This window comes from Mobula hypostoma, chromosome 10, assembly GCF_963921235.1.
Source record: "Mobula hypostoma chromosome 10, sMobHyp1.1, whole genome shotgun sequence".
Classification (NCBI taxonomy): Eukaryota; Metazoa; Chordata; class Chondrichthyes; order Myliobatiformes; family Myliobatidae; genus Mobula; species Mobula hypostoma.
Genome location: NC_086106.1, coordinates 108,094,528 through 108,120,168, shown reverse-complemented (window position 1 = coordinate 108,120,168; position 25,641 = coordinate 108,094,528). Strand labels below are relative to the sequence as shown.

General features: G+C 38.1%; 1 protein-coding gene across 2 annotated transcripts in view; it reads right to left on the bottom strand.

Moving 5' to 3' along the window:
* Positions 1 to 25,641, bottom strand: part of LOC134353103 (nuclear protein AMMECR1-like) — a 152,308-nt gene that overhangs the window by 76,862 nt on the left and 49,805 nt on the right. For both annotated transcript variants that reach the window (XM_063061010.1, XM_063061011.1), the window contains one exon: positions 17,741 to 18,104. In XM_063061010.1, the coding sequence (XP_062917080.1) occupies positions 17,741 to 18,033 (293 nt within the window). In that variant the 5' untranslated portion in view covers positions 18,034 to 18,104. The remainder of the gene's footprint in view (positions 1 to 17,740; positions 18,105 to 25,641) is intronic.

Sequence of the window (25,641 nt, the reverse complement as noted above, 5' to 3'; positions counted from 1 at the left end):
TAGCATGTATGCTATTCATTTTGTCCAATAGGAGGCTCTGATTACCTCAGTTTAATACCTGACATAATTACTTCAAAGCGTTGCTTTAATGTTGCAATCAAGGAACCTTCAAATAATCTTCCTGCAAAGAGAGTTCCTAGAAGATGAAAACCAAATTTGATTCGGCCATTTCCCCAAAATACTCTAAGAATTAGAAATAATTATCTGAATACTCTAGAAGAATTGTTGAATTGAATGTTGCAAAATTCAGATAAAATGTAGCCTGTCAACAAAATTGTAGGAATCCCACAAATGCCACGATGTGGTTTAGATTCTATAATTATGGTCAAGCAGGAAAAATGTATCATCTTATCTATCCCAATTGGCCATTTCCTCAGACTTCAATTGAATTTGCTCAATGCAATATTATTAATCATATCCTAGCATATTATGCATATCCAGACTGCGCAAATCTAATCCTTCGATCTAGATATGGATCAACATAATCTCAAAATGACTATGTATTCTGCAAAGAAAACATGAAATTCACAATTTCAACTAAGCTAGCATAAAAAACATTTAAGTAATTGTGGAAACGAACTAATCGTCATTAGTTTGAGCTGTTCTTTCAAAATGAAAGTCAAGGAAGCACCAAGTAAAATAAAAACTGTTTCTGTGCCAAGTGATTTATACAAGTGAATCCAGCGTTCAACCAAAAGGCAGCTAGTCAGAGGACTAAAATGCCAGCAAAAATAGGCCAAAAAAAAGTGGAAGATGATAAAATAATTGGACTTAATCGTAATTAATCCCCAATACATAATCACCTACATCCTTGAATTTTCAAGGAAGCGACTAGGGTGTGGCTACACCAGTCATCATCTTCAAAGATTCCACAGATGCATCACACTTCACTTTACTGGAAGCAAAAAATAATTCCTATTTAAAAGAAAGACAGCAAAAGACTTAAAATTATAGATTGCAAACCTGGCATCAGTTAGGGAGAAATGCTGAAATCTGTTAAAATTATATTAACAGGGCATTTAAAATAAACGGATGGGACATTGGCAATTATATAACAGTATTTTTGGCAGTAAATAGCAGCATAGATGGGGGCAAATCAGAGTACATGAAATATTTGATCTACAAAAGAGCTTCGGATAAAATAGATTAAGCAGGAAGATCATTGAAGGTGGTAATAAAGTAGAGAATTTCTCCCCAATTATACAGGAGGCTGGCAAGAATATTGTGTAAAAGGTCTGGATCTACACAGCTGAAGGATTGGAGTAGTGTAATAAAGAAATCAGATTGATTTCTGAGCTGGCTGATTGCATAGAGAATAAGTTGACTGAACTCCTAATCTTACAAGTACAAACTTCTTGCAGACATTGAAGGGCCTGTTGCAGGAATAATTGTCTCCATGGTTGGGGTGTCTGAAACCAGGGATCCATCTCAAAATAAGCACCTGGTCATTCAGATTAAGTCTTTATCCAGCAAGTAGAGTAGCTTTAGCATACTCTACTCGAGAAGACAATAGTAGTAGACTCCCAAAATATTTTAAAAACAGATTGGTGTTCCTTTTTAAATACCTAGGGAATCAGAGAACCAGGACTTGGTGCAAGAAAGTACCATTGAGACAAGAGTTCAGATATGATCTAATTGAACAACAGGGCAAGAATAAAAGCATCATCCTGCTTCTAATGTTTGAGTATTCATGATTTTTTTTATTTTCAAAACACTCAATTAAAAATATACATTATATTCTGAATTTATAGCAATGAACTGTTGCAATTTGGTAAACTTTTAAGATACTAGAGCAGAATTTGGCTGTTTGGGCCCCCGAGTCTGCTCCATTATGGCTGATTTATTTTCCCTCAAAACCCCATCCTCCTGCTTTCCTCCTATAATTTTTGACACCCATACTAATCAAGAAGCTACTTTATCAACCTCTGCGTTAAATATACCCAATAACTTGGCCTCCAGAGTCATCTGTGGCAAAGAATTCCACAAATTCACCACTTCTGACCAACCTGGGATGCACTAACTCCTTGGTTAATGGTTGGGTTTCACTGCATAAAAGATTGGGAACACCTGGTCTAAAGCAATTACTCATCCCTTTTCCAGAGGGATGTCCTTGTATTCAGAAGCTGTGTCCTCTGGTCCTAGAACCCCCACCCCTTCCCAGCTATAGGAAATATGGTCCTCACATCCACTCTATCTACGCTTTTCAATAGGCTTCAATGAGAATACCACCCCCCCCCCATTCTTTTGAACTCCAGTGAGTACAGGCCCATAGCCACCACCAGCCTGGGCAAGATTTTCATCACTAGTAATTTGAAGTTAAAAATTCAATACACAGAAGTTCTAATGTAATATATGTACATATACTTTCCAAGACTGTGCAATTATCCTAATTTCAGCTCTAGTGAAAGTTTTCCAACTTTCAGATGAAACTAAAATTTGTCATAGCTCCTCAACTTCGCTTAATTTTCAATTCAGATTTTACTCCAAGTGCACAATTCTACCTGTATAGTAGTTAAAATGGACTTTGTAATTCAAAAGTTCCTAATACAATAAAATAAGAACCTACCAATGCTAAAAATCTAAAATATAAACAGAAAATATTGGAAAATTCTATGACATTTAAAGAAAGAAGGAACATTTTAAGTCACAAATTATTCCCTGAAAAATATGGCTCAGCTCAAAGAGCTTATTTAAAACCTTTTTTTTTTAAATTTTAGAATTAAAGCAGCTTCTAAAAAAAGCAAGGTATTTTTGATGAAAATACAATGAACAGTGGATTGCTTTCCAGAAGTTATGCAGATGAAGTTAATTTTAGTTCAGACTTTATGCTCAATTAACAGAATTGGTTCCTTGTTTTTACACTGATAGTTTGAAGGAAGGTCAAATATTGTTTTTGTGCTCATTCAAACCCCCAGTTTCTCCAGGCAGCCTTCACAAATAAAACTGATCACTGAAAATCCAAATGTTGTAATGTAAACTGCTGATTATGCTGCTTAGAGCAGCAGTAACTTGCATGCCTAATCAGCAGCTGTTCAGAAATCAATTTACTACCCTGCCTAAAACAAAGGCTCAACTTTTAAATCCCTCATTCTTTTTCTTATGTAGGCCACTATTAAAGATTACTACAGCTTTAAGGAAAAGCGGATTATAGGCAGTATCATAACCACAAGCAGATCACTTTACTCCATGAAGCTAGAATACAGACAACCTCAAATATACAACTTCACACTTATCTAGATCATATTCCATTCTCTACCTTTTTCAACTAGGTGAAATGGATAAACTTTCTGCATTATCTGCAAATGCCTTGATCCTTCCCCATCCAAACCAATTCTGAACAAAATGCATGGGACCTGGTTCTAAGAACTCTTTACTTTCCACTAGAGCCAATTTAACACTTTCCTTTGGAATTTGCTGACATTTTATTGACCAGTAGGGCATGTGGAACCTTGTCAAACCTTGCTAAATGTTAAATTAGAAAAACTATTCAACTCAAGCACACAGCTGACCTACTGCAACCTCAATTCCTCATTCCTACTTATCCTGAGTAATTTTCATTCCCTTGTAATCACAGATCTATATACCCTGTAATAAAAATGTTTGAAGACTTTGGAACCTTTATAGGGGGCAGAAACAAAGACTCATGATCGTCTTAAAATTGCATATCCTGTTTTAAATGGGCAATACTTTTGTTTAAAAATGTGTTTCCACATTCTAAATTCTCCCCCCCAACAAGAGATATCCTCTCTACTTCAAATGCAGCAATGAACTCTAACAAAAAAAAATTGTTAACCAGGTACTTCTTTAATAATTCTATGCTGTCCATAATCAACAGCTTCCATCACTTTATGATTAGATGGCAATTAGCTAGATTGGGCTTGTTTTGCTTTTTGTGAACAGGAAATAACTGGGCAATTCCCAACATCATTGGGTAGATGCAAGTGCCTAGCTTGAGGCACAACTAGTTCCGCAGGTTTACAGAAATAAAGCTGATGTTATTTGGTCCCACAGCCTTTGCTGTAGCCAGTGCACTTAGCATTCCTTCATAACACATTGTGCAAATTTAATTGTCTGAAACTGGCTTTCTGTGTTGCTAAGTTCTTGAAGCTTTCCTGTTACCCAATTATTCACCATCATTCACAAAAATACATGATAGAAGCACAGAGATTCAACTCGATCCCTTGATTGTCCACAATTGCATACTGTGTAACATAGAAGTAGCCCTGCCTAGCAGCTTCACTGATGCAATCCTGGCAAGCCCTTCAGCACTCATTGAAGGACTGATCCACCAGCTTGATGGTAATAGTACAGCAAGGAAAATGCCAGGCCACATTTTTGGTGCTGCAGCTGGACCACAACATTTCATGGATGCCCAGCTGAGCTGGCACATCTATCCTGAGACTATCACATTACATTTGTGCCACCTAAAACTGAAAGAGTCATCTGTGATAGGACAGGACTACATCCACAAGGACTGTACTGTGGTTATTCTTTTCCATTTCAAACAAGTGTGTTAATAGTTCTCCAGCATCACAACTATATCCTAAGAGAAATGGAGAATGACAATGCCTCTATTATTTTCCATATGAGCTCAATACACATTTCATCCATCTATTCATGCTAAAAGATCAAGTTTAATTGTTATTCAACATACACGTGCATAGGCCAAACGAAACTGTGTTCTTCTGCGGCCCAGGTGCAAAACAGTTCCAAAAGTCACACGGCACACATAGTTACAATAGCAAAAAAAAAGCCCAAGTCCCCGAGTGTCATGGCCTGCAGATTGATGGCGCATGGTTGTCTTCTTGGAGCCAAGTTTCTGCAAGAACAGCCTACAGCTGTCCTCATCCCGCACTAGTGCAACCACAGACGAACACTATCTAACTTGTCTTCCACCAAGCGAACACTTGGTGAGCCCTCAACCAAGCCCGGAATCCAGCAGCACACAGCCACCTCTGGCATCTGCTTCACTCGGAGACCCAAGTACGACGGACTACCAAAGCCACAGTTGGTCTCGCCAATGAACCAGTGAATCGGACTTGCAGTATTCTGCATTATCAATGTCTAACGGGATCTTGCAATCACAACAAAAACATCCAAGACAATCACCCATACCATCTGTTGGATCACGCACTGCCTCTGACCCTTCTTCCCTCAATGGCTGAAGCAGGTGTTAAAATGGTGTGCAACAAATTCAACTCCAGTTATCGAGCGACTTATTCAAGGGGTAAGCCTACGATAGCTGTTCTTCTTATCTAGCAGTGTCTTGTAAGAAAGACAAAAGAAAGAATAATCACACCTTTGTCTGGACCCAGGCAGGCCAATGCATCTGAGCACGCTGCCACCTTACTGGAAATCCAAAATGCCAAAGCCTTCAGGTTTCCCCTCTTGCAATGTTCATTCCAAATACTTTACCTTCTTCATCAAACATGTGCACAGTAATGTCCTCAATTGTTAATAAGATGCAAAGCATTCATTACAAGCCCCCATGTGAAAAGCATTGCTGGGTTTTGGCAATTTTTACCTCTCATTTTTGAACAGATGTTGGATCACACTTTGTCTCTCAACAAATTAATGTAAGACTGGGAAATAACTTGTTGAAAGAATTAAGCAACAATTCTGACATACTGAACTAAAGGGTGATCCACAGTTCTTCAAAAATGAAGAACAAAACTGTCAAGAGTTAATACACAAATCATTCCCCAAAAAGCCCTCAAACTTCACTGGAACATTAAAAAGAATGATAGAGATATACCTCAAGAACAACTCAGATTAAAAAAAACTTGCTCACCTAAAAAGGTAGTCAGCAAGCTATAAAAGTTAGTATAATTGTGATTCAATTATTAAACATTAACTTGAAATTATTTGATTCAAGATGTAATCTAATAGGCATGCTCCAAAAATCAAGTTAGCAATTTAACAAATATATAGATTTAGTATTGTTACAAAGCTTTATTCTTAAGAAATAGTAATATTTTCCCTGCTTTGCATTTATAAATTTGGTATTTGTCCAAATTCAATTCTCCATTCGCAAACTGGTTCTAAGAAAATAACCAGGAGTTTAAAAAGAAATTAAAATTTAGCACCTGCTCGTCATTTTGGGCACTTCAAGTCGCATTACATAAGGCACTTGCATGGGCCATGCTTACAGTCAACAATTTTTAAAATAGAATGTGTGTGTGCTTGCATTCAAAACAGTTATTTGTGTTACTGGTAGGTGGTGAGGAATAAGTAGTAGACAATTCAGAACTGTTTTGCTCACTGCAGTTTCAAGCATTCAGCTTTGAGATGCCAGAAATGGCCAGGAGTGAAAATGAAATTTCACCACTTCAGCAAGTTATGAAATACAAACAACTCCCAGGTTACATCACTGATGTGTCCCAGTGCATCCTATAATGTATCTCAGCATCATGAAGGTAATGACAATCTTGAATGCTACAGTGAAAATGAAGATTTGGAGGATGCAATCATCGAAAGTATTGTATGAAGTCAGTCAATTACCTGAATTAGGTGTCTGTGCTGATATTGTTCATTTACAGTCAAAAGTAGATGGCAGTGCACACTGGATGAATTCTTCCATTGATAACTATTAAAAACTAATAGTTTTATAGTATGGTAGTGGTATTGGTAATGTTCTAATTTTCTCTATTTCATTTAAATACATAATGTTACTCAGTTATATAATAGTTTGTCTTTTAAAAAAAATACCATTTTAACTATTTTCACGAGACTTGCACTTATAGGGGCAGCTGCTTAATTGGACCACGATATATTGGTCCCAATGTATCCCAATTAATTGGAATCCACTGTAAAGTTTTTTTTTTTAAAAATAACAAGCTCAATCTTAATCACTGAAAACTTGCCACTGATGATTTAGTTTGGTAGGAATGCTAATTCCATAATACAAGATTTAAAAACTAAGAAAAACTCTTTGCAGGCAAAGAATTAATCTAACACACACCTTCTGGTTTGTATTTATGCACTGTCGTACAGTACAGAGAATTTCAACTCAATTTATCACTTCGCTAATATAGATTCCAGATTCTTGGCATGCACTGTGCCAAAATGGCACAGTGATCACCAGTTCCAGTGAAAAAAAAACACACACATAAATCTGTTTAGTGTGGAGTTTGTATGCCACACACATCAGAATCCAGGGCTTTTGCTATTTTTTCCCCCTCAAAGTGTCCCAAAATTCATGGCACAGATAAACAGAATTTTTCCACAATATAGATTAATCTAAAGCAAAATGCAACAGATTTTTGGATAACAATGCATTAACTAGAATAACTAAAGGCAGCATTAATAAACACCCCATGGTGGTTATCCAGAGTAAACTCACCGTAAATCACCCAATCCTGCCAGTTAGCATTTACATAACTTCATTGGTATTATCCACTATATTTGGTCATTATATTCAAGAAAACTATTCAAGTAATCTTCTATATTTATAAAAGCACCAAACTCAATCAGCTGAGGATAGCTATGTGTCTCATGTTTGTGACAAACAAGTATAGCTCTGAGGACACATGCAATGTTTTCAATGGTAAGCTTAAAATCAGCATGACAAAATTATACTTCATTTGCAGACATGTCAGAAAACAAAAGATCAGGGAAGCACTTAGATTTGGTCTGTTGAAATTAAGCCAAAAATGCCTTTCCATTAAAGAAAAGGTCTGTTTCCTTACGCCAATTTGATTGTTATGATTTTTTCACTAACCCCAAAATCTGGATTACATGCTGTAGAACTATTGAATACAAATTGTCATCTCAGGTTCTTGCTCAGTCATGCTTGTATTTATAAGGCAATCACATGAAATCAGCAAAAGCAACTTGCACGAGTTTGAATTTCACATAGAGCCTAATGCAAATTTATTGTGATCTTCTTCATTACTTTCTTTAAAAAAATGTTTAAAACTGGTCTTTGGTTTCTACTAATTGTGTCCACTTGGAGTTCTGAAATGCTATTAATAATTCTTAACAAATCCAAAATAAGCATTAATAGATATCTTTTTTTAATCTTTGTTGATAAAACTGACAGGCATAACAAAGATTCTGCAGTTTTAAGTTTTCGCTGCTTTAAAAGCTGGTTAATGAAAAAGCTAGCTAAGAGGTTAGATGCCTAAAATTTGAGCTAATTTATGCCATCTGTTGGCCCTGTTGGCCTGTCAAATGCATTATACTATAATATATATATATAAAAATAAAAAAAAAGTGTGAAGGGGCTTGTTCTGCTGTTCATAAACACAAGAGATTCTGCAGATGCTGGAAATATAGAAGATACTGGAGGAGCTCAGCAAGTTAGGCAGCATCTACCGAAATGAATAAACAGTCAACGTTTCAGGCCGAGACCCTACTTTGTGTGTATTGCTTGCTTTGCTGTTGCTGCTGCTGCTTGTGTTATTCTTGTGCTGAATATTGTGGGCATGCTATATTGGCACCAGAATCTGTGGCGACAATTGCAGGCTGCCCCTAGCGCACCCTTGGGTGTGTTGGTTGATAGCACAAATGATACAGTTCACCGGATGTTTCAATGTACATGTGATAAATATGAACTCTGACACCATTACTATTAACATTATTGCAATTTCCCATTTTCCCTCTGACAAATTACTATCTATATCCATCTTATCACTACAATCAATTCTTTTTTTCTAAGGTGATAGTGGGGAGATGAAAAACTACTTCAGTTAAAACAAATTTGAACTACAATTCTACATATTTTGGTATCACGTTAAAAAAATCCCTCAACTCACAAATACATGTCATAGGGCAACACAACACAGATAAATGCCCCTTTGGTCCAATACACAAAATGTAAGCTTTAGAAAGCAAATCTAACTATTTTGACAAGTATACTGAGCTATCATCTGTAGGTCTAACAGTTTATACTTTTCTGCACATTTTGGTTATTAGGCAGAGCAAATTATTCCCATTCAAATGTCCATTCATACTCATTTTGATCATAGCCAAAAAAAAATTTGCCAGGAACTATACAAAAGCGTTTTGGAATTTATTTAAAATTGAGAACATTTCTTGATGCATTTTAGAAAGGTAAGATGGTCAAGTAATTAATTCCACATTACAGGGGTTCCCAGGTTGAGTTACAGAAATAAGACTTGACACAAATTCTCCAATACTTCAAGCTAATAATAACAATAATAATAAACCCCCATAGTATTTTAATGATTGGATAGTCACTAAAGTATATACATTTTCTCCAATAGTTTTAATATGGTGATTATTCACTGAAATAAAATTATAGCAAGCGTATGGAAAGCAGTAGGATGGAGTAGCTGGAGAAAACAGGCATTTCTGGGATCTTATGGAAAAATTGATTCTGTACAATTCTCAGGATCGAAACTCTTCCACCACTCCAGGATTGCCTATATTCAAAGATAGCTTATCATAAACATTTTAGATCAACATGTCTAGATCACCAGCTTTTAAAGCAGTGAAAACTTAAAATTATGCAGAATCTTTATTATGCTCATCAGTTTTATCAACAAAAGATTTTTAAAAATCCTTTAATTCCTGTTGTGGATTTGTGTAGAATTTTTAATAGCATTTCAGAACTCTTCAAGGGGACACAATTAGTAGAAACTAAAGGCCATTAATGCGATTTGTGGCAAGGCGAGATTTAAACATCTTTTAAAGAAAGGAATGGAGAAGATCACAACAGATTTACATTAGACGTGATATAGAACCATAGAACATTACAGCACAGAAACAGACCTTTTGGCCCTTCTTGGCTGTGCCGAACCATTTTTCTGCCTAGTCCCACTGATCTGCACCTGGACCATATCCCTCCATACACCTCTCATCCATGTACCTGTCCAAGTTTTTCTTAAATGTTAAAAGTGAGCCTGCATTTACCACTTCATCTGGCAGCTCATTCCACACTCCCATTATTCTCTGTATGAAGAATCCCCCCCCCTAATGTTCCCTTTAAACTTTTCCCCCTTCACCCTTAACCCATGTCCTCTGTTTTTTCCCTCCCCCAGCCTCAGTGGAAAAAGCCTGCTTGCATTCACTCTATCTATACCCATCATAATTTTATATACCTCTCTCAAATCTCCCCTCATTCTTCTACGCTCCAGGGAATAAAGGCCTAACCTATTCAACCTTTCTCTGTAACTCAGTTTCTCAAGTCCTGGCAATGTCCTTCAAAACCTTCTCTGCACTCTTTCAAACATATTAATATCCTTCCTGTAATTTGGTGACCAATATGAAATTCAAAATCATGCAAGTTGCTTTTGCTGATTTCATATGATTGCCTTATAAATACAAGCATGACTAAGCAAGAACCTGAGATGACAATTTGTATACACATTGCTATTCAATAGTTCTACAGCATATAATCCAGATTTTGGGGTTAGCGAAAAATTCATAACAATCAAATTGGTGTATGGAAACGGACCACCTCTTTCATGGCAATAATAGTCAAACATCCAATGATTTAATTCCAATGTGTATTTTAATAGTTAAACAACTTCAGATTTAAACAACTTCTTTTAGTTATTAGGGCTGCAACTCTCAGTATACTTCTAATGATTTGTGAAAATCTACATCAACACCTCAAGTAAATAAGCACTTTAGAAATTCAAGATTTGGTTGCAATTATGAACCTCATTTGCAGTTGTCCAATCACAGTCCAAAGCTTACGAATTGAGAGATATTTTCTTGTAAACAATCAAAACCGTCAATTCCTATTATAGTCAACTCTTGAAACAAGCTTGCAAAAGTTTTCCACCTATACAGTGATACCTTTTCCAGTGGTTAATTAAAATATCTATCATGAAGGCTCACATGGTGAGACAAGTTTAGCACGTTTCAATATAACCTATTATTCTGGGAACATTACTGTTCAATTCAACTGAGCTAGATAGAATATAAAAACTAAATACTGTACCATATATTGGAATTAGGAGAAATATGACTACAATGCAAAGCAGAATCCACAAGCTATTTCAAAAGGTAACTAGATGGTTGCTAAAAAAAAAGTTGGAGCATTGGTCCTTTGGCAAAGACAGTCTAGGGAATTAATAATGGAAAACAAGGAGATGACAGATGTTTTAAACAGGTTAAGACCATGGAAAATACTAAAAAGTAAGAGTAACAGGTGAAAAATAGTTGCAAATCAGGAATTAGAAGTTGTAAAAGTTATGGTAACCAGAGAGGAGGTATAGAACATATTGTTGGAGCCAGGTTCCAAATCTGCAGGTGTGGTAGTTGAAACAATGGAAAAATAAAACCAAAGTCACTAGCATCAGGTAAGGTTTAAATCAGGGGTTCCCAATCTTTTTGATGCCATGGACCAATACCATTAAGCAAGGGGTCCATGGACCCCAAGTTGGGAACCCCTGGTTTAAATAAAAATACTGCATTTGCTCTCCCTCTTTCTACACTCACCTCCACAGCTAAAGAGACAAAGCAGGAATTAGTGCTGGCATCTCAACCTTCCCACACTTACATAGAGTCACTAAATTTACTGATTATATGAATATATAGGTCAAAATCAAATCTACTAGGCAGGCACAAGGGTGCAAAGAGGCTACAAAAGGGATAAAGTAGTTAAAATACATAAACAAAGACAAAAGGATTGTGATACGGCAAGTGTGAAATTGACCACCCGGCAGAGAAAAATACAAAGGAAGAATATCATCTAAATGGTGGGAGACTACACAGCGATTTGCGTGAAAAATTAAATCTCATTGAAAACTGAGGACTTGCTGTATAGAACATTAAGTTGACTATTTTTATTCTGATACTTCTGTGGATTTGGCAAGGCCAGAAAGCCCATCTTTGATAGAATTTAATAGAGGACTTCTCTAAGATCATTCACCATCCACCACTATTGCCTCATCATTAAAGCATTAAGATTACAGGAGCAGAATTAGGCCAGTCAACTCATCGAGTCTGCTCTGCTATTCCATCACGGCTGATTTATAATTCCTCTCAACTTCATTCTTCTGCACTCTCCCCATAATCTTTGACATCTTGACTAACCAAGAACCTATCAACCTCCACTTTAAATATACCCAGTGCATTGTCCTCCATGGCTGTCTGAGGCATTGAATTCCACAGATTCACCTCCCTGTGGCGAAGGAAATTCCTCTTCATGTTCTAAAGTAACATCTTTTTATTCTGAGTGTGTGCCCTCTGGTTCAAGACTCTCGGATATAGGAAGCATACTCTCCAGACAGCTTCAGTGAGATACCCCCCATCCTTCTAAACTTTAGCAAATACAAGCTCAGTGCAAACATTAACCCTTTCATCTCCAGAATGACTGCAAATCTCTGTACCCTTTCCAAAGCCTGCACATCTTCCTTAGATATGGGGCTCCAAACTGCTGATGATACTCCAAATGTGGTCTGACCAACACCTTAAAGCCTCAGCATTACATCCTTGCTTTTATATTCTCAAAACGAATGCTAATATTGCACTTGCATTCCTTATTATTGACTCAACCTGCAAGTTAACTTTTAGGAAATCTTATACCCGGATTTGCAAGTTTCTGTGCAGCTCCAACTTCTGAATTCTCACCCCATTTAGAAAATAGATTGTGCCATTATTCCTCTTACCAAAGTGCATAAGCATATACTTACCTACTCTATATTCCATTAGAAAATTTTTGGTTCATTCTCCCAACCTGTCCAAATCCTGCAGACTCCCCGCTTCCTTAATACTACTTGCAGCTCCATCCAACTTTGTGTCATCTCCATGAAGCCAATTCTGTCACCCAGATCATTAGCACAATGTGCAAAGTAGCAGACCCAAAACCAAACCTGCAGAATATCAATCGACACCAAGTCATTGTGGAGTCAACTTCTTTCACCCCAGGATTATGATCCTTTCCTGAGCACACGTCCTACTAATAATATGCTGCCCAATTCAAAACACCTAACACCTCAAGGAACAGCCATTTCCCATTAATGTCAAACCACTCAAGCAATTATGTAAAACACTACTGACCAACAGACCCAATGGTGGTCAACAATCTAACAATCGCTGACAGTTGATTCTCAAACTGATATCTCTAATTGTGTGCCTGATTAAAGACCTTCCACACATTACCCCTCCCACCAGGCAAGGTGGCAGGTGTATGGGGTTGAGTGGGATCCGGGATCAGCCATGATGGAATGGCAAAGCAGACTTGATAGGCTGAATGGCCTAATTCTGCTATGTCTTATGGTCTTACCCCTCTCTCCCAGCAATATGGAAACCTTTTCAGGAAACAGACAAATTCTAGACTGGGGCGTTCTACCCTGCTCCATATTGAACTCCCGAGTTGCTGACTAAAAGATTAGTTCTATTTCTAACATCAAAACATACAGTGAAATATGTCGTTTGCCTCAACAACCAGCACTGTCAGAGATGTGCTGGGGGAAGCCTGCAAGTGTTGCCATACTTCCAGCACCAGCATAGCATGCCCACACCTTACTAACACATGCATCTTGATAATGTGCGAGGAAACCAGAGCACCTGAAGGAAGCCCATGTGGTGACAGGTGAATGGACAAATTCCTTACAGACAGTGCCAAGAACTGAACCATAGTTTTCTGATCATTGGTGCTAGAAACCATTACACTAACCACCATGCTAATGTTTATCCCTCAGTGCATCTTATAGATAGCAGATACTGAACTCTCAATGCACCAATAATTTGCCCTGGAACATACTGAGAATGTGCTAATACACCTGCATTTTTTCTAGTCAAGTGGTGATCAAGGCATCAAGCTCATGATATATGCCTTGAAGTTCTACACAATCAAGGGAATGACTGATGTGTGGAGTATCCTAGATGTTGATAACAGGATAATTTACAAAGCTGACAATATCACAGAATGTTATGGAAAAGAGCCCCCACTGTTCAAAGTTTTAAAAAAAAACTGTAATACTGAAAATCAAATAAAACAATGTGCTAGAAACACCCAACAGGTCAGACAGCACCTCTGTAAAAGGAAAAACAATGCTGCCAGAAATTAGTTGCCTTATACTTGTTTGGCACATAAACCAAATCTGAATGCTATGCAGGTTTAACTGCAGATGGGCATGGATAGTAAAATATTGGAGGCATAGCAAATGAAACTATTCACTGTGACAAAACACCCCAGTTCTAATGTTACATATAGGTTTGTCTTATTCAAATACAACACCACATATTCTGAACTGAACTCCACCAGCCATTCCTCAGCCCATTGGCTCATTTCATCAAGATCTCAATGTAATTAGCCAATCACTTTTTAAACTGTCCATTGTACCACCAAATTCAGTGTCATCCACAACTGTACCAACCAGGCCATCTACATTCACTTCCAAATATTGCATTTGACAAATTCCCATAAACTTTTTGACAATTTGAAGCTGGGTGGTCTTCACACCCCATCCCAAAACATCATTGCACTTTCTCAACCAATGGTCTGTTCCACTTTTCAGAAAGTCGGGTTCTATTCCAAAATAGTTTAAAACAAGATATTCTGCATCCTGTTTGAACATATTTTAAACATTTTTCTTTTACTTCCTTGTTGTAATTTTTAGAGTATCCTTGTTATTATTTCACCGCTTAATGAAACACCTTTCCCTAGTTCATCCAAACAGTGGATCCAGTACTGATCCCATTAAGATATAGGAGCAGAATTAGGCCATTCAGCCCATCAAATCAGCACTGACATTCCAGTATAGCTGATTTACTATCCCTCTCAACCCTATTCTCCAGCCTTATCCTCATAACCTTTGACACCCTAGCCTCCACTTTAAATATGTGGCACAGTACTAACACAGACTTCCAGCCTGAAAACACAGTAATAATCTTGCCTCCTGCTGTAAAATTAATTTTGTTCAACAAAGACAAAAAGTGAGATTTTATCTGCTCCACTTCAGAATTGCATTGCAGCTTTTATTTTCTTATAGGTAAAAATAGTTTTTAAAACCAAAATCATTTCAATATTAGTCCACTTCCTTTCACATACAATTCCTCGTAATTGGATATGTAGCTGTACTATTCCAGTTATTCTACTCACAACCCACACTTTGAAAGGTTATTTCCAAGTTTACATACTACATTTCTGACATGTTCTTCTAATACTGCAAATTCATGCTGCTGAACATAATCTGTGACTTTTTTCCAATACTGAGTCCATCAAAAATAAAACAGTCTCCCCTCCAGGGACCATCTATACTTCATTAACTCGGTATAACAACCAAAATAACTAGAGACCCCTTCCACAGTAGCCATTCTTCACCCCCCCCCAATCCCTACTACCAGGCAGAAGATACAACAGCCATTATGTACAATCAAACTCAAGAACAGCTTCTATCCTGCTGCAAGAGACTATTGCATGGACCTCTTGTACAATAAGATGAACTCTTCGCCTATCAACTAACCTTGTACATTATCTATCTGCACTTCCTCAGTAGTAGTTGCATTATATTCTGTTATTGCTTTTCTCGTCTAATCTCAAGGTACAGATGTAATAAAATCATCTTTATAGATGGCATGCAAAGTTTTCCCTGCCCCTCAATACTCGCAATAATAGAACTGGTTTTATTATCATGATCTCAGTTTGCAATTATTAATTATATACTTTATCCATACCTTTACAGAATTATGATGTTTGGCATACAGTATATGCCAATTCTATACATGCACAAGGAAAATATGCACCTCACTAGAAAGCAGTAGCACCCATTCAAGATCAAAACAAGCATTCCTCCTACAGTCACCTTCTTGGCCTTGAACTATAAGCAGCAAAAAGTTTTAAACTGTACAGCCATAACTGATCCTGGACCAGACACTCTCTACCATGTACCCAAGTTTCAATAACACTGAAAATTAAAGCTCACTTTTTAAAGAATCTGCTCAAAATATAATGCTGACTCAAACTTACCTGGAAAGGAAGTTCCATGTCACAAAGTATGCATCATGTACCTTAAAATTTGGTTACAGTTTCCTGCTTATGAAACCCAAGTTTATGTGGGGGTCTATAAACACTCAGCTCAACTTATAGTGAGCATTAGAAGCAATTTATAATTAAAAGAGTAAGGAATTGACATTAGGATCACATCTCCAGAGCAAATTGTGCACTGGGCAAAAAGCAAAATTTAAAGAAACTGAAATAATTTAGTCCTTAAGGAATTTCAATTCATGTTTAATTCTGACCATGAGTAAAATTGGCACTCTTAGAACAAGATCAACTATTTCATGAAGTGCAATTTAACAATTAAACATAAGAAATAAGAACATAAGGTGTAGGCCATCTGGTCTGTGGGGTCTGTGGAGCCTGCTCCGCCATGGACTCATCTCCACCTACCTGTCTTTTCCCCATAATCCTCAATTCCCCCACTATGCAAAAATCTATCCAACCTTGTCTTAAATACGTTTACTGAGGTAGCCTCCACTGCTTCATTGGGCAGAGAATTCTACATAAGTGTAGTTTAACACTTTATTCATAAAAAACACCCGAGTAACTGATCTTCAGCTCCAGCATATGACACATCATTGAGAGAGAGAAAAATCACATATCCTTCCCGAACATCAAATGAATGCCAAGTCATTCACTTTTACACATTAGGGTACTTTATCAATACAATTGTGAACTTCACGATAGGCAGGAAAAGCAAACAGTTTGTAAATACTGTTCATTTTACTTCTTCCATACCATTAAAATATAATCTATTCGATAATAACAATCTGCATTTCAAACATCGAGATCATTCCAGAGCAATAGGACATTGCGTCCTTAGCACAAAGCAACTGTCTTAAACTCAGTTGTGGCTTGTTCAGTAGATCTCAAAATATCATCACGAAATCTAAACATCTGTCAAAATTGCGCTCATTTACTCTTGTAAGTGTAATCAGACAACCCGATTTCAACAACAGGGTAATTTAAAAAAAATCGTAGATCAACACAAATATTTGCGATTTCTTAAAAAAACAGCATAATCAATATTCCATTCTAAAAATTCCTAGAACATAACTTGGCTTATGAAGACCGATCAATGAAAGATAACACGTCGCTGGAGTTCAATAAAGTAACTAAAACCCACACTGGTCAATTTTAACTACTTCTGCAATTTTTCTTTATTTACTGAAACCAGATTTGTAACAATGACAAAAGCTAAAACTGTAAGTCTGTAAAGTGATATTACTCAACGGGAATAGACACCATAATACAGAATGGTTTCGGAGTTTCCTTGGGGAAAGCAACTAAACAAAAAGAAAAATCACTGGCCGGACAACTGTGGATCTCACTTCACTCCGCAAAGCTTTCATTTGGAAAGCAATTAGGAATGAAAAATATCTGCATTTTAAATACTGATGAAAGTCACTTGGTAACATCCCCTTCTGGAAGACTCGGACTAAAATCTCCCACAAATTAATCTGTATGGATACAAAAAAAGTGCCCCGTCAAAATTAAACTCGAGGTTATTGATTAAAAAGTTGCAAGGACGTTCAGAATCGAATGGCAAGTTTTGACGAACTTGGGCAAAAATGCACGGATTCTGAGAGCTGCTTCCTTTGTTTGTGAAGTTCACATACACAAAAAAACCCTCATGAAAATAAGAATGAATCGCGTTACTTAACTACTTGTTACCGATCAACCACAGGGAACAAATCAGAGCTCCACTGAATTTATTGTTAAATTAATGCAAATACCGAGAGCCGAAAGACAATGCAGCCTTGATTGGGAGCAGCTCCGGAGCCATGCGCCGGCAGTGCCAGGAGTTTGGGTACTTACTATGGGTCGTTGGTGAATCGTGGGCTCCGGGGCGGCTGATATCCGTACAGATGGCAATACAGGACGTCGAAGCAGAAGCAGCACATCTCCGAGTTGACCACCATGCTCCTGCCGCCGGGGCAGCCGCTGAAGCCGTTGGAGCGGGTCACTTCCTTGCAGTGGTTCTCGTTGGAGTTGTTGGACGAGGTGGAAGAGGACGAGCAACTCGACAGTTTCTGCTTCTTCACTCCACAGCACCCCGCCGCCATCTTGGAATCCGCCGGCGCTTCCGCGAAGCCTCGCTTTCTACCCATACTCCTCCGAGGTTACGGCGGGGGAGGGGGGAGTGGGAGCGGGAGCGGGAGGTGGGAAGCGCTTCGAGATCCTGGAAGGGGAAAGGGAAATAAAGAGAGCATCAGTGGATCCACTCGGCGCGAGCGGTGGTTAGACAGGTCCTGACAGGACGTACACTCGCATCTGATAGGCCCGGCACTTGCACCGCTCTCATTACTGTGGCAACAGGGGGGGCTTAGGCCCAGCCCACGGAGGGCGAAAAGCCAGGGAATCGCCGACCCTGCGGCCTTTCTGTGAGTGACCTGGTGGTGTTTATTTCCCTATCTCCAATACTTGTAAATAGATAAAAAGAGCTTTTGTTTAAAAACGGCAGAAAAATTACAAACCGTAAACCTGTTCTGCCACCAAAGACTGGTACCTTCATCGAGCTATCAGACTCAGACCTGGAGTGCGATGCAGCCAGGTGATTGTTACACGAGGCCCGAGCAAAGTGGTAACACTGAACTTCCGTCGGGACAAAAGACACTAAATTTGCCGGTGCTGTCATCTACTTTAACAGCGGGTCAGCTAAAATAGGACCAGTGATTCCCTCGAACACGAAATCATGGGTCAAATGGGGAAAAAAAAACACTAATATTGTGCAGGCGATAAAGTTTTGGTAGAGGAAGAAAAGCTGTCATGCTCTCAAGAGCTGTAGGGCTGGCAGGTTTCAATAAAATATCGAGTAGTTGAGATTTAAACAGATAAAAAGTATTGATTAATTTGTCTTTAGGGATTTGACTCCCCCTCATGCATATGTACAAAAACATTCACAAAACTTGAAAATCTGTTAAAATACTGTGTGCTATTTTCACATTTCAGAAACCAGAACTGTGTTACTCTCATTAGGTTTGCAGGGAACCGACTAAAGAGCACGTGCCAGAGGGGAGTTACCAAAGTAAATCTAATTCACATTTACTACAACTCAGTTGCTGAAATGTAAATCGAAGGAATAATGACAACAGGAGAAAAAGAAAGTGTCTTGGCAGATTAAAACATTTGTAAGTCAATAAAGTAAGGCAAAATAGGTCAGACGCAACAAACAGTAATTTCCACTAAGTTATTTTGGTACAAGGCCAGATGCTAGCCAAAGCATGAACAACTTGGATTCAGCAAATAATGATAAAATAACTTTCTTCAAACATATACTATTCACAGTAATCCAGTATGATGTCATGAGAACATCTAAGGGACTTTTAAAAGTTTTATAGGTTTGCAAAGAGAAATAATTATTACTATATAGGCAACATGCTTATAAAAAATAAGACAATGCATAGAAGTTATTCACAATCTTACTCACACTGAGGATGAAAAAAAACCACCCTGAGTCACCTGGCAGTGTAAGTAGTATCAAGTGACATTGAAGTGCCTTTTCAGAGAGGAGAGTTGACAGAAGACATTGGAGCAGAATTAGGCCATTCATCTGATTGAGTCAGCACCACCTTTCCATCACAGCTGATTTATTATCACTCTCCATTCCATTCTCCTGCCTTCTCCCTGTGACCTTTGACACCCTTAGTAATCAAGAACTTATCAACCTCCACTTTAAATGTACCAAATGACTTGGCCTCCACAGCCATCTGTGGCAATGAATTTCTCAGATTCACCCCCACGCGCTGGCTAAAGAAATTGCTCTTCATCTATGTTCCACAGGGATGTCCTTATGTTCTGAGACTGTGCCCTTTGCTCCTGGAGTCCTGCACTGGAGGAAACATCCTCTCCACATCCACTCTGTCCAGGCCTTTCAAGACTTGTTAGGTTTCAATGAAATTCCACACCCCCACTTCTTCTAAACTCCAGTGAGTACAGATCCAGAGCCAGCAAGTACTCTTCATACATTAACCCTTTCATTCCCAGGATAATTGAGATGCATGGTAATATACTAGGAAGCAGGACATTGTTTCTTTTAGAAGCTAAGGGTCTTATTAAGCCTCTTTCGGGTAGATGGAGCTCGTTAGCCTGGGAAGGCAGTCCATCTAGGAGGGAAAACTCAAACCTCCGCTGCCTTGCGGCCATACCCACTCATGGGAAAGGCTTTGAAAGTAAACCCCGAGGACAAATCCGGAGCTGGAGTCCCTAAGGCAGTCCGACGTTGTCTTCAACCTCGTTCTGGCAACTCCTGCGACGACACTGGTGCCAAGCTGTATCGGCCCTTGCCCTTCCCTTGGACAACTTGCTGCCAGTCTTCCACACAAAAGCAAATCCATGGTCTCGCGAGACTAATGGATGCCACCATATTAAGCCTCTTGTTTTTTTCCCCCTAAAGATGGTATATTCTTCTGATGCAGAGGAATTAGTGCAAGTTGTTCCAATAAGCATAAATTAAGCATATGTTTTACTTTTTTCCAATTACTGTGATAGGAAAATCAGGAGTTTAATTATCTGTGGTCAGAAATGATGAAGAAAATCTATATTTCAAAGTTTTACATAAATATTTCATTATAGAACTTAATAGTATCTACAGGACACTAATTTTAAGGAAAATTAATTCCACTGACCCAATAAAGAGAAAGTGGGAATTTTTTATGGAAGTTTTATACTAGTAATGAAAAGTATCAGTGTAAAGGTATTTAAATAGGAGGTGAAAACAGAAACAAGATATAGTAATCATATATACTCACACAAGATGAGAGAGGAACCAACTGTATAAACTGGGAATGACTAGAACTAGAGATTGAGGGTGTATTAAAAAGAAGGCAAAAACAATCTTAAAATTTTCAATCACGACTAAAATATAATTTTAGGTAAAATGTAGGTGAAATAGGACTTATTTGCTGATGAATGCAGCATGGTTAAAGCTGTTACTTTTATCCATATACCATCAGCTAAGATATGAACTTACAACACAAAGTAGAACATTTGAATGAATCATAATGGGGTTTCTAATTGTAATTTCCAAGGTAGTTAAATGTGTATTATCCAATTGTTCCTTTCTCAAGGAGAACCATTCTGTTTCAATTTTAGGAACATTGTGTGATTAGCTGTAGCACATTGCAGTGGTATCATATATAAAAATAAATCACCCTGTTAAATGCTAATAATAAGTTGTTTAAAATATCTGAAAAATTCTACTATATTGAAAGAATGCTTTATCTCTACATCCTGCTTAGTTTGATTTCAATTAAGAATAAAAACATGCTTCAAAGACTCTAACAATGTTTTTGCCAGTTTTGATGTTAATATCTCATTTTAATTTATTCCTATAAAATAACTAAATAAGGGAATCATCCTTTCTAATCTACTACAGATCCAGCGGTTTGTTCATTTTCCCTCCTAGAGAACTGGTCAAGACTGGTAAGGAAAGGAATCCTAAACCTGACAACTTTCCAGCCCAACGATTCTGTGCCACCCAATAATACAGCACAGTAACAGGCCCTTCCAGCCCAGTGAGCCCATGCCACCCAATTACACCAGTGTGACCAATTAACTTATTAACCCGTACATCCTGGGAATGTGGGCATGGGGAGAATGTACAAACTCCTTACAGACAGCAGCAGAGCTGAACCCAGGTACTGGCTTTGTAATACCATTATGTTAACTGCTATTCTAATTTGTCTCCATAATCTCAACTTGATTGATACAAAGGGCATCAGAGCACAATTTAAATCAATTAAGGTGTTCTTTCTAACCACTTAATTTTGAATAGTTAACTGTATGTTTCAGAAACTTAAGGTAATACCTCCTTTCACACACTCAGTGAGTCCAAAACTGCTTAATAGTTAATGAAGGGATTTTGAAATATAGTTACTTTCCTACTGCATTGCAAGCTACATCAAGCATCAACAAGGTAATGACTAGGTAATCTGTTTCGTGATCCCATGACAGAGGGAAGCCAATAAGCAGACTGAAGCTACTGTATAACTAGCTCAGGGGTTCCCAACCTTTTTTATGCCATGGACCCCTAACATTAACTGAGTCGTCCATGGACCCCAGATTTGGAACCCCTAGCTCCTGGTCTAGCTCTTTCCACACATTCAAGAGATGGCAATTCATATTTGTAAAGATGTAAAAAAAAATGATCTGACTTACTAATGGCCTTTAGGAAGAAAAATTTTCCATCTTTCTTCCGTATGTCGGAGTTTTGTGTTGTGATCGATTGGTCTAGAACACTGCTACCACAAGTTACGGCTTTTCTCTTTGGAGTGAAAGGCGATGAGAGGTGATTTAGAAGTGTATAAGATAATAAGAGCTATAGATATAGTGTACAGCCAGTGCATTTTTTCCCAGCGCAGCAATATTTAATAGAAGAGGACATATCTTTAAGGTAATTGTAGGAAAGTATAGGGGGAATGTCAGGGGTAGGTTTTAGTTTTACACATTAAGCATGGTAAGTGCATGGGACACATCAGGAGTGGTGGTAGAGGCAGATGCATTAGGGGCATTTAAAAGACTCTTAGAAAAGCACATACATGAATGAAAATGGAGAGTTATGTGGGAAGGAATGTTAATTTAATCTTGGATTAGACTAAGGTTGGCACAACATTGTGGACCAAAGGGCCTATATGGTTCTGTGTTCTAAGAGCAAAAATAGACAAGCTACCTAGCAACAACCTCAGAAATAGATATGATGAATAAGGCACTCCCAATCTTTTAAACCATGTAAAATCCTTATATGGACATGTGTGTTAAAATTGGAAGAGCAGTCTCAAGGAATGACCCAGCTACCAGCCTAATACATGCATCTTCACAGATTCAATATCCCAGACTCCACTGTAACCATCTCTATCACACTGGTGGTCTTACTAAATCCAGGGCATTTTGGGCCCAGAACTTGTAACATGGAGTATTATCATGGGAAATCAGCATCCGTCATCAAGGATCCACACCACCAGGTTCAGGAACAGTCATCAACCATCAGGCTCTTAAACCAAATTGGATAGCATCACTCAACTTCACTCGTCCCATCACTGAACTGTTCCCACAACCTATGGACTCACTTTCATCTCATGTTCTCAGAATTTATTGCTTTTCTCCCCTCCCTCATTTATATTTGCAGTGTTTGTTGTCCATTGCACATTGGTTGTTTGTGCTGTTGGGTGTGGGCTTTCATTGATTCTCTTGTGTTTCTTAGATTTACTTTGTATGCCCACAAGAAAACAAATCTCAGGGTTGCATATAGTAATATATGTACCTTGATAATAAATTTACTTTGAACTTCATAGACTTGCTCCAAACATGTATTTAAAGAAAGCAAAAAACAAACTGATAGAGTATCTCAACGGGTTAAGCAGCATTCACAAGGGCAAAGAGATGGTCAGTGTTTCAGGTCAAGACTCTGTAGTCTCCAAGTATCGCTAGGCACAAAAAATGGCTTTTTACATTTTTACAGGCAGCATTTTACTGAGAATTGAGGAGCACCAGAAAAAAAATAACTCAAAGGGACTACTGAGAATACTCCATTCATTGGAGTTGCAATTGTCAAAACAATTTTGTTGTTTGAAATCAATTAGCCACAAAAACAAAAAACACAGGAGCATTATAAAATGCTCAAACACATTTGCAAGTTCTTCAGTAGTGGTCTTGCCCCACCACAAAGTCTTAAGTGGGAGCATTTGCAAATCATCTCCGCGTGTATTGCAATCAGTTTATTATTGTCACAAGCTGTATCGACGCTTGCCCTTCCCTTGGACTATACAGTGATGTGGAGAGGGGGAACCCGCTGCATGGGCAACAGCCGGTTCTTCAAATCTTCCCACCCAGGCTTGCACCCTGGAGAGGGCCTCCAGCATTGCTACTCAGCATTGACATACTTAGGTACAGTGAAAAGCATGTTTTGCATTCTCCATACAGGAAAATTCATTATAGTGTATTGAAGTTGTACAACATAAAACAATAACAGAATGGAGAATAAAGTGTTACAGCTACTGAGAAAGTACAGTGCAGGTAGATAAAAAGGTACAAGATCATTATGGGATATATTGAGAGGTCAAGTGTCCATCTTATCATACTAGGGAACCATTCAGTAGTCTTAAAAACAGCGGGGGAGAAGCTGTCCTTGAGCCTGGCGGTACGTGCTTTATGACTTGAATACTTCTGGTCTGTGGGGGGACTGAAAAGATAATACCTGGGGTGGCTGAGCTGTGAGAAGTTCCATTCGCAGTGCTTCAAACAATAACTGAAAAACTGTGTTCACATACTTTCCATATGGACAACAGGCCTAAACAAAATTCGTATTTGTCCCAATCAGTGACATTTGAGAAACATAAATGCAAATAGGTTTAAAAAACTTCCTTTTATAATCAATGACACTGCCATTACTAAATTTCCTACTGTTAACACCCTAATGGTCACTGGCTGTGTAAGAGCAGTTCAGTAGTGAGAGATTAATCTCCTGACCCCCAACCTTTTTGTAGGCAAACCAATAGACATTCCCCAGTATTTTGCTTATGTATGCACGGGTTGGTTTCTCCCTGGACCATTAATTTATAAGGTAGAAATACGATGGCAAGCTTTTACATTCTTGAATGAATGCAACTCCAGCAGCACTTAGGAAATTCATCACTTTGCAGGGACAAGACAGCCTCCTAGATTAGATGGTGACAAATCACCACAAACATTCACTTCTCTCCATCACCAGGAGACCTGATTGCACTGTGAATCATCTACAAGATGCATTACAGCAATTCACCAAGGATTCTTCAACATCATCTTGTAAACTCGTGCATTGTCCAGATGTGATCATACAGAGCCATCCATTGGGTGTTGCTGGGTGAAGATGCTAGCCTCCTACCACAAAGCATTACACCTCACAGAGTACATTGTATCAGAAGATCACCCATTGCCATCTTCTTTTGAGTTTATTATTTACAGATATAGCTAGGAGTAGGCCCTTTGAGCCACAATGCCCAGCAACCCCCAATTTAACCCTAACCTAGTCCTGAGACAATTTACAATGATCAATTAACCTACTAACCGATACATCTCTGGACTATGGGAGGAAACCGGAGCACTCAGAAAAATACACGCATTCTACATTACAAAGCATTCCGGTGTTGAACAATCTGTGACACCCTGAAATGCAATAGTATCATGCTAACTGCTATGCTGTCATGGCACCCAAAGGTCAATGAGTGCTGTTTAGGACTGTTGATGAATCTTCCTGTGTAAGCATGACAAAACCTTTTTAGTAATTTACTTTTTAAGTTGCAAGTCACAGATGGCCTCAAGTAGCTTTTTGCAATATCTCATGACAATGGTTCTATTTAAATATTAGAAGAGCAAAACAGTAGCACAAGTTCAATTTGTTTTTGAACTACAGCCATTGATCTTAGAATTCAAAATAAAACAAAAAGGTCAAAAATACTCAAGACGATCACAAAATGTTTTTACTTAGTATACTTCTGGGTCAGAGAAACTGTCATTGGAAGTCAGTGGAAACACTGTAAATATTTTCATGTAAACTGGCAGGAAAACTGCTGTGCGTCAGAGTGGACTTTGTGGATACCTTTAAGAGGCAAGAAGTAAACAGATTTCATTTTTTTTGACTTAATCACCAAACTAGTTGTTCAAATGGCTAGGATGTACTAGCCATTTGAACAACACAGAAAGAAAATTCCAATAAAAAAGAAAATTCAACACATTAAATTACA